Source organism: Panthera onca, chromosome E1 (genome assembly GCF_046562875.1).
Source record: "Panthera onca isolate mPanOnc1 chromosome E1, mPanOnc1 haplotype 2, whole genome shotgun sequence".
NCBI lineage: Eukaryota > Metazoa > Chordata > Mammalia > Carnivora > Felidae > Panthera > Panthera onca.
In genome coordinates, this window is record NC_138352.1 from 14,598,705 (window position 1) to 14,613,956 (window position 15,252).

Genomic DNA, 15,252 nt, shown 5'->3' on the forward strand with positions numbered 1-15,252 from the left:
GGAGGCTCTTCAGTGAGTTTCTCCCTGACCTGTAGCTGCTTCTGGCCGACCTCCTCCAGCCTGTCCCATATCCAGCAAGATTCTCGGCTCCGGTGGGCAGTTTCTGGGCTCCCCTCTACCCCCCTAGTGAGTTTCCTGGCCAGTTGGTGGGGGCTCTCCTGCTGACCAACTCTGGCTCTCAGCCTCTGGAAGCTTTCTTTGCCCCAGGCAGGCTGCGTGGTCCCACAACCCTCTCCAGCCAAGGCTGGGACTTACTCTAACAGGCGGCTGGAACACACAGATGCTCAGAGTGCCCAACCACAGGCGTCTCTGGCTAATCAGGGTGTCCAGAACGAAATAGACGGGCAGCCACCTGGACTGGCACCTGCCTCATGTAACAGGTGACCAAAACCTGACATGACTCACCACAGTGAAGGGCTTTCCGCTGCCCCCCAGTGCCCAGTGGGCCCATGAACAAAGTGGCCATGGCGGCAGGGAGGGAGGCTGGGGCTCACTTGCCCGCCACAACTTCTGAGTGTCCAGCCGGTCAGTAGCACTGAACCCCCAAATAGCACCACTCCCTGGGGGTACCATCCAGCCACCTGACAGCGGGTTGGCTAATCAGGACCCCTTCCATCATGAGGCAGGGACTTGTCCCCACTGGAATGGACACTTCCTCTGGATACGGATCTGCCTTCCCGCCTATAGTGCTTTGGCCAGAGCAGCGCCAGTGTGCACTTGGAGGCTGGCCATCACGGTGCCCGCACAGCACCTGCTTGTGACCCAGGAAGTCATTTCACAGAAGGAAGTGAGGCCCGTGCTGTGGGATTGCTCACCCTAGGTGCCCACTGCCCACGAGCCACTGGGCTGGCCCATTGCAGACTCGGGTACAGGACTGATGAAGTTTTGGGGTGATGGGTTCAGAGCTGACAGCCAAGAAAGAATCCTTGAAGACGTCTCTGGCGCAAAAAAAAAGTGAATTTAGTAAGGCACACAGGGACAGGGCCCGTGGGTAGAAGGAGCTGCGCTGGGGTTGTGAAGAGTGACTTTTATATACTATGGACTTGGGGGAGGTGAAGTCAAAAGGGAAGCTTCCAAAGAGACTTTCATATGCCAAAGACGCACTGATCACTGGAGGCCCAGCTACTGACAAGCTAAGGTGGTTTTTCCCTGTAGCAAAGTATTAACTTCACACAGTAGGGAGTTCTGGACTTTAGAAGATTGCCCTTTTTTGTGTGATTGTATTAAGATATTTATAAACTGATGGAGACCCTTAACAGGTTAACCATTTGTTTTCTGTCTCTGTCTTTCCTTTGTCCTTGGGCAACCAGGAGTGCCTGGGAAATAATCACACTTATCCCACCTTGGGGGGCGGGGTAATGCTAGCTGGGACCTGGCCCTCAGCGTGCCTTATGCTCCCTCATCAGGATCATCCGGGGAGACTGATCGGGGCTGGGTGCTGTCCTATGAGGCCCCGTGTACCCTCCGAACGCCGGAAAGACGCAGGTGGGAACCAGGGATGCAGGGGTCAGTGGCTCCCTGCAAATCCTCTTCAGGGGGTTTACCCCCAACGGCCGGAGGCTTCTGCAGGGTGGGGGGACACAGAACCAGGAGTTGAGACGGCCGTGTTGGGCAAGAGCCACCGGTCGCGGGGCCGCGTGGACATGTGCTGCCCAGGTAGCGTCTCCATGGACACCTGTAAGCCCACAGGTTGTACATAACATCACTAAACGCAGCATTTTGTGGTCGGCACCAGCCAGGGGGCGGGGGGAGACTGTCCACCGGTTACCGGGAAGGATCCCACCTAACCCGAGACTGGAACTTTCAGTCTTCGTTTGCAATGCTGGGGGACATTCTGGAAGCGCACGTGAAATGCATCATTTAGGGCTGCCGAGGCCCTGCCCGCAGTGTCACCGTGCCATCGTCGCCAAGGCGTGCGGGGGCGGATTCGAACCCGGGGCCCGCCTTCGGCTCGCCCGCACACGTTTCGCCTTCTGCGGCGCCTGGCCCTGCGCGGCCGCCGTAGGGGGCGGGGCCGGGGTACGGAGGCCGGGAGGGCGGCGGCGGGCGGGGCCGCGGGCCGGGGCGCCATGGGCAACCTGTTCGGCCGCAAGAAGCAGAGCCGGGTCACAGAGCAAGACAAGGCCGTCCTGGTGAGAGCCGGGCCCCCCGGCGACGGCGGGGAGACTGAGGCAGGGCTGCGGCCACGGGAGGGCCTGCCCCCACCCCCCCCCCCCCCCCACGCCGGGCGGGCTTCTCGCAGCCGCGTCGCAGCGCCGGACCGCAGGCTGCCGGCGACCGGCGCGGGGACTAGACGGGGCCGCGGTTTCGGGGGGCGGCGCCGAGTGTCGCGCTGAGTCGTGGTCACACCTGGTGTCCCGGCGAGCGCGCGCTCGCAGGTGGCAGGTCCCGAGTCCCACGTTCCGGGCCGCCCCGCCGTGTGGCCGGCGCCGGGGCGCCGAGCGAGGGTGATGGGCTCGTCTGCCACCGCCCGACGCCGCTGTTTCCGGGGAGCTCCGGGAGAAAGCTCGTTTGCGTGGAAAGAATTGTAGGATACGTTAAGGGGAAAGGCACGTCCAGAGGATTCCAGTTTTGCAAGAAAAAAACGTACCAGGAAGGAGGTGGTGCAAAATTTGAGCAGAGTTTACCTTTGCTTGCTTTGCAAAAATTTCTGCAGCGAAAATGCATTAATTTGTGCTAAGAGAGAAACAAATTCAAATGACAGATTCCCCCCACCCCTTGGCTTCAGAAACCGTGTTATAAACGGTTCTTAACTGAAGTTCCCCACGTGGAGAGGAAACAGGCACGTTTGCCACTAGAGAAAATGTGAGCGGCGTTGGGTGCTGAATGGGAAGAGGGGCACAGGCACTAGGGAGGCAGGGGTCAGGCCCTGGCGGAGAGCTGAAGCCCCCAAGGTGATTCTCTTCAAGGAGTCGCCTTTGGGTTTCTCTTCCAGGCTTTTCTACTTGCCAGGGATTGTTTGGTGGGTCCACACTGTAACAACGCGGTTTGCACACAGTAAAACAAATTACTGCCTGGTGTGTTCCCAGGATGAAAAGCTGAGCTGAGAAACTCCATGCCCCAGTGTGCTGTCCGTCCTGTGACCCTCCACGGATACCCCTTAGGAAGTTTACAAAGGGGGCAGCCTGGCCACACCTGCTGCGTTTAGCTGTCTTCCACACTTTGTACTCAACCAGCTTGGATAATGGCCCGAAGGGCAGGGGCGGGGCGGGGGCTCAGCTCCTGGGGAGGAACAGCGGCCAGGGCTGAGAAGGCTGGGCACGCAGGCTGGCCCCGGTGTGTCTGAGCCGTGGGAGCAGGATAGTGGGTGCCTTGCACTGCAGCCAGGAGAAGGCGTGCAGCCATCACCCAGCCTGCCCCACAGGCCACCCGGTGCACCGGGCAGGCGCTAGAGAGAACGTGCTGTGGAGGGGCCGTGAGAGGTCCCTGCAGACACGTCTACACTAGGGGATGATGTCTCACTATACTGAGTCTTAAAGGTGTGCCTGTCCCTTGCCGTAGTTCAGTCACAGCAATCCTAAAGTTCAGTCACAGCGATCCTAAAGATAGAATCGCACGTATGAGAAACGCCCTGTCCTGCAGGCGCTCGCCACAGCGTCATCATTTCAGGTGAAATTTGGAAGAAATGGGAAAGGCCTGAGAAAAGGCAGAATTACCTGACGCGTAAACGGCCGTGCTTCCTCTCCGGGACAGTACGTGGGGGTCCCGGGTGCTTGGCAAGGTCAAGCAAACACTTCACCCAAACACGCCGTCTGTGTGTCCACTCGGACACGGTGATAAGTGACGAGCAGGGCAGCTGAACACGTTAAGGACGCGTCCGAGGCCGGGAGGGGAGGCCCCCAAGCCTCACTGTGGCTGGGTGGGACGGTGGCTCTCGGGTGCACTTCTGTGTCGTCTCTGAACCTCTGAGGCACTGGTGACACTCTCCGACCTGCCCCAGGGCACGCACAGTGATGGCTGCTGCCATCACTTTGAGTGATGTCACTTTGAGAGCGGACACTCCACCTTGGCGCTGCGGACACGTCGGGGGGGGGGGGGGGGCGGTTCACTGTCTGTGCCGGGGCCACCCTGGGCACGGCAGGATGTAAGCGGTGTCCCCGGCCTCTACCCACTGACGCCAGCAGCAGCACCCCCCAGTTCCGACAGCCGCAAGTGTCTCCAGAAGTGCCCGAGGGGGCAGGCTTGTCCCCACAGAGAACTGTGTTTCGGTGGGGGGGGGGGGGGGAGCGGCTTCCAGGCCGGCCTAGCCACACGGGCACCGTGTGGACCCAGGCCTGCTCTTCCGCAGCAACTGAAGCAGCAGCGGGATAAGCTGAAGCAGTACCAGAAGAGGATCACCCAACAGCTGGAGAGGGAGCGGGAGATCGCCAGGCAGCTCCTGCGGGACGGGAGGAAGGAGTGAGTGGGGCCCGGGGCAGGCCGTGCGAGAGGGGGCGTCAGCCCCCTGTTGGCCTAGAGCAGGGGGTGGGCGAGGCCAGGGGGGCAGCCGGGTCACTGCCCGGGTGCCCTCTGCAGACGCGCCAAGCTGCTGCTCAAGAAGAAGCGGTACCAAGAGCAGCTTCTGGACAAGACAGAGAACCAAATCACCAGCCTGGAAACAATGGTAGGCCGGGCGGGTGGGAGGGAGGTGGGGGGAAGGGGTGGGGAAGGCAGGCCCCCCGACCGCCCGGTCCGTTCGGCTTCCGCCCCAGGTCCAGAACATTGAGTTCGCCCAGATTGAGATGAAGGTGGTCGAGGGGCTGCAGATTGGAAATGAGTGTCTGAAGAAGATGCACCAGGTGGGTCCTTGGCGGCCTGGGGCAGAGAGGACGGCGGGACGAGGGAGGCGGGGCTCGTTCCTGAGGCTGCGCCTGTGCCCGGGCCACTGGCGAAGAGGCGTTTGTGCTGGCTGGGAGCGTGGGCAAGCCAGTGGCTCTCGGGAGAGGGTGCCCGTGTCGGTGGCAAGACCAGCTCGGGGTGCTGACCCGAGAACGGGGTGACGGGCGCTGACGACAGAGCGGGTCCACGTGCTCAGGTGAGGGTCCGGTGAGGGTGCGTGAGGGGTGTGTGAACTAACTGGAGGGCTTCCCGGAGGAGGTTAACACGGCCTCACCACAGGAAGCGGCCCAGGGGTGGGTGGCCAAAGAAGAGGTGCGGCCCGGAGAGACCCTGGGCCACCGGAGAGGTGACCGGCGGATGGCTCCGCGGCTGCCCGGCTGCCCGGCGGTCCGCGGTGTGCCCCTGTCCCGCAAGTCAAGGTGCTGCTTCGAACCCAGAAGGAATGAGTCAGGTTTTACTTGTTTTCACCTGGACCTGCGCGGGCTGGTTGGGGAGCCCGAGGGTCCGGGGCAACGGGCCAGCGGGAATCTGGGCGGTGCGGCGGGGCTTCTGAAAAGACAGGTCCATCGGCCCCGGAGCCCCCGTGGGCGGGCCCGGCCTACAGCAGAAACGACCAGAGCCACGTGGCGTCGGCTCGGCCGGGCTCGTGCCCTGCCGCTCCAGGGGGCCGTAACGCGAGGGGCCGTTACACGCCTCGCTGACCAGAGTCCCGACCGACTAGGTGATGTCCTTAGAAGAAGTCGAGCGGATACTGGAGGAGACCCAGGAGGCCGTGGAGTACCAGCGGGTAGGTGTTGCTGGGCCAGCGGGGACCGCCTTCCCCCCGCACCCGCCACCTGCACGAACCCCCAGCCGCCCCCCGGAGCCACGACTTCTGCGCCTCGGGTGCTCACCTCCTCTCAAGTGAGGGGGGCCTGGAGCGACGGGCTGTCTCCTTCCTCCACGAGGGGCCGCTGCACCCTCTGCCCCAGCCCGGCCACGGTCCTCACCTCCCCTCCTCCCTTCACAGCAAATAGATGAGCTGCTGTCGGGAAGCTTCACTCAGGAGGATGAAGAGACCATCCTGGAGGAGCTGAATGCAATCACTCAGGTGAGAGCACCCCCCGCGCTGAGCACGATCTCCCAGGTGATAGGACACCCCAGGACTGAGCATAATCACCCAGGTGAGAGGACCCCCCCGCGCTGAGCGCGATCTCCCAGGTGAGAGGACACCCCAGGACTGAGCATGATCACCCAGGTGAGAGGACCCCCCGCGCTGAGCGCGATCTCCCAGGTGATAGGACACCCCAGGACTGAGCATGATCACCCAGGTGAGAGGACCCCCCGCGCTGAGCGCGATCTCCCAGGTGATAGGACACCCCAGGACTGAGCATGATCACCCAGGTGAGAGGACCCCCCGCGCTGAGCGCGATCTCCCAGGTGATAGGACACCCCAGGACTGAGCATGATCACCCAGGTGAGAGGACCCCCCGCGCTGAGCGCGATCTCCCAGGTGATAGGACACCCCAGGACTGAGCATGATCACCCAGGTGAGAGGACCCCCCGCGCTGAGCGCGATCTCCCAGGTGATAGGACACCCCAGGACTGAGCATGATCACCCAGGTGAGAGGACCCCCCGCGCTGAGCGCGATCTCCCAGGTGATAGGACACCCCAGGACTGAGCATGATCACCCAGGTGAGAGGAGTCCCGGGACCAAGCGCAGTCACTCAGGTGACAGGACCCCCAGGACCGAGCACGATCTCTCTGGTGACAGGACTCGCAGAAGACCTCTGCCCCGTGTGATCGTTGGCCTTGGACGGGCACCTTTATTGGGCTTTACAGGAGCACACAATCCTGGCTTTGCAAGTGGTGTTCCCTCCTAAAATAAGTCGAATTTGTGTTAAACTGAGGTGGTTCTTATCTGCCCGGTGACAGCAGGGAGAGCCCGGCCTGGAGAGAACATTCCCCGGGTTGTCCCCCCGAGAGTGTTGCAGGCGGCCGAGCAGGCAGTGCCCGTGTGGCACCTCTCACCCGCCGTGGCCAGGTCCCTCCCAGCGGAGCCCCGGGCCCGCCTCCCTCTACCAGGCGGCCTTGCCACGCGCAGGCCCCGTGGTGTGTGTCTGCTCCCCGATGGGGACGCCTCCGTCTCTGGGCCATGGCTTCGGGACGCCCCTAGCCTGTGCCCACCAGCCTGCCACTCCCTGCACCTGTGGAACGAGTTAGCGTCTCTGCTCTCTGCCCTCTGGTGTCCCACGTGCACCTGCCTCCTGACGTCCTTCCTCTCGAGGAGCCAGGTGCCCCCTAAGCAGCCAGGGAAGCCAGCTGGGAGGTGAACTGCCATGTGTTGTCCGAGAGGCAGCCCAGCGCCTCTGGGCCGGCCCTGCATGGCCAGAGTGTGACCCGGGATCTCTAGGGAAGCCCCAAGTGAGTCAAGTCTCAGATGCCGGAGACCGAGGAGGAGGCGCTCTGGAACTTTGCACAGCGGGGCTCTTGTTTAGATGGTCTCACCGCCTCTCCCTCTGCTTCTTGCAGGAGCAGCTAGACCTCCCCGAGGTTCCTTCAGAGCCTCTCCCCGAGAAGAAACCAGGTACGCTTCTTGTTCTGTCCTGTGGAGGACCTGTGTTCTAGAACGAAGCGAAATGCCCCGGCCGCAGGGTCCCGCCCTTCCGCTCGGTGGCAGTTGGTTCCTGCCTCCCCAGCTGGGTGGGTGAGGGGCACAGGCCTGCTTGGGGGTCGGGCCCGGTTTCTGGCGGGGAGGGGGGAAGCCTCGAAAGAGCCGAACCCTTTCAGAGAGGCGTGTCCCGCAGGCAGAGCTGGGGAAAGGCCGGGTCCACCCCAGAACCAGCCATCCTCTACGTAGCACAGCCCTGTGGCCCTGTGCCCCGCCGGGGCCCCGGTGGCTGGTGGGCCCTCCGCGTTTCTTTCTGCCCCTCCCCGTCCCTCCCCCTCGCAGGGCTCCTGAGTGCTTGCGACGGGCTGCTGCGGTCGAGGTCCCCACCCTCAGCCCCGCACACAGCCCTGGGACCTGGCTCCTTGCCGCCTTCCTTCTCCTCTGGGAGTTTCTGCCCATGGGGTCTTCTGCACCCGACAAACACCTCTTTCTTTCCTCTACAGAAAAAGCCCCCACCAAGGCCAGGCCCCAGCAGGCGGACATGGTTGCAGCCTCATAACGTGGCCTCCTTGGCCTGGGACTGGCGGGGACTCCCCAGAGACTGGGGCCCACAGAGTTTGGTGCGCGGCCCGACCTGACGGGCTCCCAGGAGGCCGGCGCCAGGCCGGGCCTGTCGGGTGCTGACGAAGCAGAGTGTGGCGCACACAGGGCTTAGACGCCAGGCTGACTCCGCAGAGCGTTTCCCTGGCGCCGCAGGCTTGCTCTCCTTTCTGGATTCAGTGGCAACATTCGCACCCTCCGGCCAAACAGCTTCTGAGGCTGTGGCTCCCACGCGGCCACAGGCAGGCCCGTCACTCCTGGTGCTGGCCACACTCCCGTCCCCGGCCCCTCGAGGCTCCACCGGCCACCTTCTCCCCAGCTCCCTCTCTGGAAGGCGCGTCAAACCTAGCTTCTTTCCCTTCCCTTTTTCACTTCCTGCTGCTCCTGCCAGCTGGCGGGCAGCTTCCTGAGCTGCCCAGTTTCCGTGTCGGTTCGGGGGCGGAAAGCTCCCCTCTTCTGTGTCGGCGTTTGGGGGCGTTGGACCGGAAGGGGCGCATCCCTGCTGGACTGACGGCTGCAGGAGCCCCGACCGAGCTTCTTCACCTGGGGGCCTGTGTGCAGAGGCTCGGCCCGCTGCAAAGGGATGTTCCCGGAGAGCCAGAGGCCTTGCTGGGGTTCCCGGAGGTGCTGACGGGCCTGCTCTGGTGGGTGTGGCCCCCATTGTCTGGGACTCCGCGCAGCTTGGGCTCCGGAACCTGCCAGAGACCCAGGACTCTGCGACCCGCCACCCCTGAGCCGTCAGCCGCCAGGCACGCGCTTGGAGGCTGGAAACGGCTTCCCTAGTTAACGGTTCGTTTTGGTATCGGACAATCCTGACAACGTTTCACTCCCAACAAGGAGGGAGCCCCAAACGGGTCAGCCCCGTATTAAAATTGATGCCTGCATGGTCTCTGGCCTCATGGAGTGGGGTCTGTGGGGGTACCTGGGTGGGTTAAAGTGTGGCTCCTCTCCTCTAGGGTCCCTGGAACACGGCCCCCTGACCCTCACGGGGATTCACTCGAGAGCACCTGCCTGGGGGCTGGGGACACAGGGACAGGTGGAGGCCTTCACTGTGCCAGGCTGTGGGCAGAAGGCAGGCCGGGGCTCCAGCGCTGGGGGTGCCCTGTGCTCCGGCCACCACCTCCGGGCAGCTGCCTGTAGAAGGGACACTGGCGGCCTCGTTCCCCAGGGCCAAGCTCAGGCCCCTCAAAGTGAGGGAGGGCGGTCAGTTGGGCAGCTCCAGGAGGGGGCTGGTTTAGAGTCCCGGTACCCAGGTGGGAAGCCACAGGCCCCAGGGAGCCAGCAGGCAAGGGCAAGGAATAGATGGGGGTGTCCCACGTAAGGGGCTTCCCTGCCCTTCACAGAGGGCTCAGTGATGGGATGCAGGCAAGTTGCCAGGGGGTTGGCAGGAGTTTCAGGTGTAATGCACGCCTCAGCCAGGAGGGGGCTCTCTGCCAATTGGGGGGATTTGGCAGGAAACTGGCATTGCCATTCCCAGTCTGGCTGCAGGGCCCCACCCATTTGTTTTTGGTGACACGCCACCTGTCCCCAAGACTGCACAAAGGTCCTGGGGGCAGTTCTGATAGACAAGGAGGAGCAGGCTGCCTTTCCATCCGGCGATCCTGTCCCACTGCAGCTGCCAGTCTGAGGGCGTGGAGGGAACGGATGGCCTGGTTGGGGGGAGACACAGACTCCCACCAGCGGGGTGGACCCCTTTCCTTTCCCTCTGCTCTCCAGGACCCCAGAGCTCGGGCTCGTCTGTGAAGCCTGACCTTTCCAGTGCACGGACTGGCCTCCCTGATGGTCTCACCACTGGGGCTGCCCAGTGGGACGTCAGGGCTCTGACTGCCCTCCTGGCGAACGCCTGGACAGCCTGCCCAGGTCTGCTCGCCCCACTGCCCGGGCACCCCCCGCCCCCTGGGATGGGACACAGCCACCGTCCCACAGCAGCACGGGCAAGGGGCACCTTCCTCTCCTGAAACAACAACCTAGAAATCGGAGAGGAGGGACCTTGTCCTCTCTCACTGTCTGAGAAGTTCGATCCTGCCTACCACTCAATCACCCTCTTTCTTTTTACACGTTTATCTTGTTCACCAAGGGAGGTTTTGCCCCCAAACCCCACATGACCTTGAGCTGCCTCCTGGGCTCTGCCCTCGGAGGTTGCCAGCCCCGTGTGTGTGTGCATATAAGGGTCGAGGGTGGCCCCCCTTGATAGGATGAAACCCACATTGATCCTGCCCTGTCCTAAAACACCGGCCCCGTGAGCCTGACCCAACTCCGTTCTAATCTAAGGACATAGGACCCACGAATGTTACAGACAATGTTGAGTTCCAGCCCTCGTGGCCGAGCTGGTTTCCTACCCAAGATCAGCGGGCGCTGGGAAAACAGGTGGGAGAGGCTTATGGGGAACAGGACAGGGTGCCATCTAGCCAGAGAAGACTGCCTGGGCAGCTGGCATGTGCCTGGGATAAGAATGGGTGGGCAGGGAGGAAAGGACCAGCCACTGGGACCACTTCAATTGGATGCGCGTTTGTCCCCAGTACAGGCAGCAGGGGAAGAAGATAAAAGCGGAGAATGGGGGGCTGGGGTGGGGGCTGGGGTGGGGGCATCCACCCAGTGGGATGGGGGGGTGCCTGGGATGGGTGAGGGCACCCTGGCCCGGCTGTGTGCCCTGCCCTGGGGAGGCATTCGCCTCATCCCCACCTATGGCCACCCGTAGGGTCTTCCTGCAACCCTGCCCATCCCACAGGGAGAGTTTGGGGACATTGGGCAGAGGGTCAGGCATCGTGACAACACGGGCTTCTGGTGGTGCCAGCTCCTCTCCGTCGTCGCTCATCAGCTGCGCCCCAAACTCGGGAGGGAGACCTTGCCGCCCCGTCCATGTTTGCACGCACAAGAACCCTGGGAGCACTGGCCGCCGGAGGCCGGCAGGACCCGTGGTCTGAACCAGCCAGGTTAACGGGCTGCTAAAACAAAGCTCCACATTCCCCAGAGGACTGACCCGGAGTCTACACAACATGGCAGCCAAGGTGCCGAGTTTACAACCCCAAGTCCCTCTATGTACAAAGAATTATGGGAACGTGAGCACTTTCCAAGGGAAGGACAATCAACAGATGCCAGCTCTGAAATCCAGGTGGTGGAATTATCAGAAGAACGCGTGAAAGCAATTATCATAACTATGTCACAGAAGGTAAAGTTGAACACGCTGGAAACAGATGGAAAGATCTCAGCTGAGGAGCAGGGAGTATACAAAAGAACAAAATGCAAATTTCAGAACTGGGAAATCTAAACAATTACTCAACAGCCTCTAGAGCAGATAGGAGGCCTCCGAGGGAAGATGGGGCCAGAAGATGGGCCAACAGAAACCATCCAGTCTGGAGAAGAGACGGAAGTTTGGGGGCAAGCCTGCCCCTCGGGGACATGTGTGACAAGATCAGAAAGTCCAACATTGTGTTAGACCCCAAGAGAGAGAGAAGAAACAGGGCAGGGAAAACAATGTTTTGAAGAAAGACTGGCTGAAAATTTCTCACGTTTAGGGAAAGACTAATGTACAGATTCAGGAAATGCAGCGACCCCCAAACAGGGAAAATCCAAAGAAACCCATGTCTGGACAGGTCATAATTAAACTGTTAAAGGCAAAGAAAGAAATCTGGAAGTCGATGGGTAGTTATGAAGCCTGAATGGAGGCGTGACAATCTGAATGACCACGGGCTTCTGATCAGAAACCACGGAGGCCGGAAGGTGGGGAAACGGGATCTTGAAAGTGCCAGAAAACAAGAACAGTCGGCCTAGAGTTCATGCTGTGAGAGGGAAGGGAAAATAAAGACACTCTTAGGCGAAGGGAAAGTAAGAGCCGGTCGTGCAGACCTGACCTAAAGGAAATCCTGGAGACGGTGTCCAGGCTGCCAGGCAGGGATGCCAGCTGGAGACGTGTGTCTTCAGGGATGGAGGAAAAACAACAGAAATAGTCGATAGCTAATATAAAAGATAATTTTCCCTTTTATGTTTTTGAAGATACATGTGACCGTTGAAAGCAAAACTTACAACGCAGGTGGGATTTTTCAGCCCCCGTGAATGCAGGACCACCGTGCCACGAGGGTGGGGGTGAGGCCTCCACAGTGCAGCCCAAATCGGCTGTGGGAGGGGTGGCGTGTATGTGGCAATCTCCAGTGCAGCCAAAGTGCAGAGATCCAGCCCAAGAGTCAGGAGGTAAAGTGGGATACTCAGGTTTTCAAATAATCCGACAGGAGGCAGGAGAGGGGAGGACCTAGGGGCCAACACAACAATAAAGCGGGAATCTAAATTCAGTTCTTAACTCCATTACACATCACCAGTCCAAACACACCAACTGCAGACAGACTGACAAACTGGAATTAAGAGCAACAACAACGAAGTGCCTGGCTCTGTGCTGTGAGAAGCCCACCTCACAGATACAGGCGGGTGAGAAAAAGATAGGGAAGTGCACCTGGGAAGCGCCAATCAAAGGGAAGGTAGAACGGTTACGTCACCGGCCGGGCGACCGTGTGTATTTCAGAAGGAGCCGGGGCGGGGGAGGGGGAAGGTTACGTGATCAAAGAAGGCCTACCGGTCCCAAATGAGTACCCACGGAACGGCAGCCTCCGCGCACGAGAAGCAAAGCCTGGCAGAACTGAAGCACCGACAGTCCCTGGGAGGGTAGGCGCCCATCCTGGGAGGAGACACGGTCCTCCAGGCTAGACCCCGGCCTGGCTGGAGCCGCCCGGCAGCAGAGCGCACTGGTCAAGTGCACGCGGACGCCCGCCGGCACCGCCACGCTCTGTGCCCGGCAGTAAAACCCAAATAAACTTAAAAAAAATTGAAACCCTACACTGCATGCTCCCAGACCACGACGTAATGACTGGAAACCAGTGACACATCTCGGGAAGACCCACAGATATTAAATAACGAATGGGTTAGAGAGGAATTCACAAGGGGAATGAGAAAGTATTTTGAATCGAATGAAAATGAAGACATTAACGTTTATGGCTTGTAGCTAAAGTAGTGCTTTCCTCTAAGGGAAATTCACAATACTAAACGCTTATATCTTTTTTAAAAAGAGAAAAGTTTTGGGGCGCCTGGGTGGCTCAGTCGGTTAAGCGGCCGACTTCAGCTCAGGTCATGATCTCGCGGTCCGTGAGTTCGAGCCCCGCGTCAGGCTCTGTGCTGACGGCTCAGAGCCTGGAGCCTGTTTCCGATTCTGTGTCTGCCTCCCTCTGCCCCTCCCCCTCTCACGCTCTGTCTCTCTCAAAAATAAGTAAACATTTAAAAAAAATTCTTTTAAGGAAAGGTTTCTAATCAATGAGCTGAACTTTTACTTAAATTAACTAGGAAAAAAGCAAATTAAATCCAAAGTAATCAGAACAAAGGAAATGATAGCAGACATCAAGGAAAACAAAAACATTAAAGAAACATCACTGACAGCAAAAAGCGGTTATTATGAAAGCTCAGTCAGTTTGATAAACCCTGAGCCAGACTGACCAGGACAAAGGAGACCCAAGTGACAACATCAGGAATGAAAGGGAACATCACTTTAGACCCTAGAAACATTAAAAGGACATTGAAGAAATATTACAATTTTGTGCCTGTAAATTTATCAATCTAGAAGGAACGGGCCAATCCCTGGAAAGCCGCACACTGCCCGGTGCACTCAAGGCCACACTGAGGGACCACACAGTCCTATCTACTGAGGAAATTAGGTCCTGCCAGATACGGAAGGAAGCCATCATAGCAATTCTGCACAGACTTGGGGAAAGCAGGCGACGGGGGCTTCCCAATGTGCTCAGCAGAATATTAGCAAACTGAATCCAGGAATGTGCAAGAAGGGGTCTTTATCCTGGAGTAACCTGTTTATTCTGGGACAGATCCAATGTGGTTTATCCTGGAAATGTACAGTAGGTGCAGCACATAAATAGCAATCACTGTAATTCACAAAGTCAACAGACTAAAGAAGAAAATCTGACGACATCTCAGTAGATGCAGGAAAAGCATTTGACAAAATTCAACACCTATGATTTTTTTAAAAACCAGCCAACTAGGAAAAAAGGGCATTTCTTTATAAAAGGCATCTGCAGGGGCGCCTGGGTGGCTCAGTCGGTTAAGCGTCCGACTTCGGCTCAGGTCATGGTCTGGCGGCTCGTGAATTTGAGCCCTGAGTGGGGCTCTGTGCTGACAGCTCAGAGCCTGGAGGCTGCTTCGGATCCTGTGTCTCCCTCTCTCTCTGCCCCTCTCCCGTTCATGCTCTGTCTCTCTTTCTCTCTCAAAAATAAACATTAGGGGCGCCTGGGTGGCTCAGTCGGTTGAGCGTCCAACTTCGGCTCAGGTCACAATCTCACGGCTCGTGAGTTCGAGCCCCGCGTCGGGCTCTGTGCCGACAGCTCGGAGCCTGGAGCCTGCTTCGGATTCTGTGTCTCCCTCTCTCTCTGCGACAGGCATCTGCGACATCCTGTAGCTAACAGCAGGCTTAATGGCAAAGGGCTGAATGCTATTCCCCCATAAGATCAGGAGCCAGGCAAGGGGACTTCTCTGACCACTTCTGTTCAACATCACGTTGAGGGTCCTCATCAGTATAATCAAGAGAGAAATAAAATGCACATGTGCTAGGAAGGAAGAAAGGAAACTTTCCAGTTGTGGCGACGTGTCTATTTCCATTCTCGAGCAATGAACACCTGGCGGCCGAAATTGAAACTCTAAACGTGGGAAAGAGACTTCCACTGCCCAGGGGGATGTGGTAGACCACTCCCGCGCTGAGAACGGGACAAACGACAAAATCCCGCTCTCATCCTGTCAGAGGGGGCCTCTCCGGGCACCATCTGGAGACCTTGCCTGTTCCTGCTTTGCGAAATTAAGCCGATGCACAGGCCTTTCGGTACTGGCAGCTCTTTATGGGGGCGGGTGAGGAACCTTCAGGCGGGCCCCCCCCTCTGACACACAGACTTCGAAGGGCTGGCCGCACTGAGGAAGAAGAGGGCTTCTGATGGTTTCCACAGTTTAACAACAAGTGCACACACACGTCCCCAAGTGTGATCTTTTGGGCCGTGTGTGGTGCCCAGAGAGCGGACGGGAGAGGGGTCCAGGCGTCGGCAGCTGGCACCACGGGCGTCAGGTCCCCTTCCCGGGTCGGGGCCGTCACCGTGGGGAGCCGGGCCAGATGGCGTGCCAGAGGACGGGGAGGCTGAGCCTCGGACGGGAGCAGTCTGGGAGGCAGGGAGGGCCGCGGCACAGCTCAGCGGTGACCCTGGGTCAGGGG

The 15,252-nt window shown here is 59.6% G+C and overlaps 1 protein-coding gene across 1 annotated transcript; it reads left to right on the forward strand.

Annotated features, from left to right (window-relative positions):
• The first annotated feature begins 2,000 nt into the window (after positions 1-2,000).
• Positions 2,001-8,898, forward strand: CHMP6 (charged multivesicular body protein 6). The gene is made up of 8 exons (XM_078438029.2): positions 2,001-2,132; positions 4,289-4,398; positions 4,516-4,603; positions 4,692-4,778; positions 5,540-5,605; positions 5,828-5,908; positions 7,331-7,385; positions 7,913-8,898. The coding sequence occupies exons 1-8, from the start codon at positions 2,070-2,072 to the stop codon at positions 7,966-7,968; spliced, it is 606 nt and encodes a 201-aa protein (XP_078294155.1). The 5' UTR covers positions 2,001-2,069; the 3' UTR covers positions 7,969-8,898.
• The last annotated feature ends 6,354 nt before the right edge of the window (positions 8,899-15,252 follow it).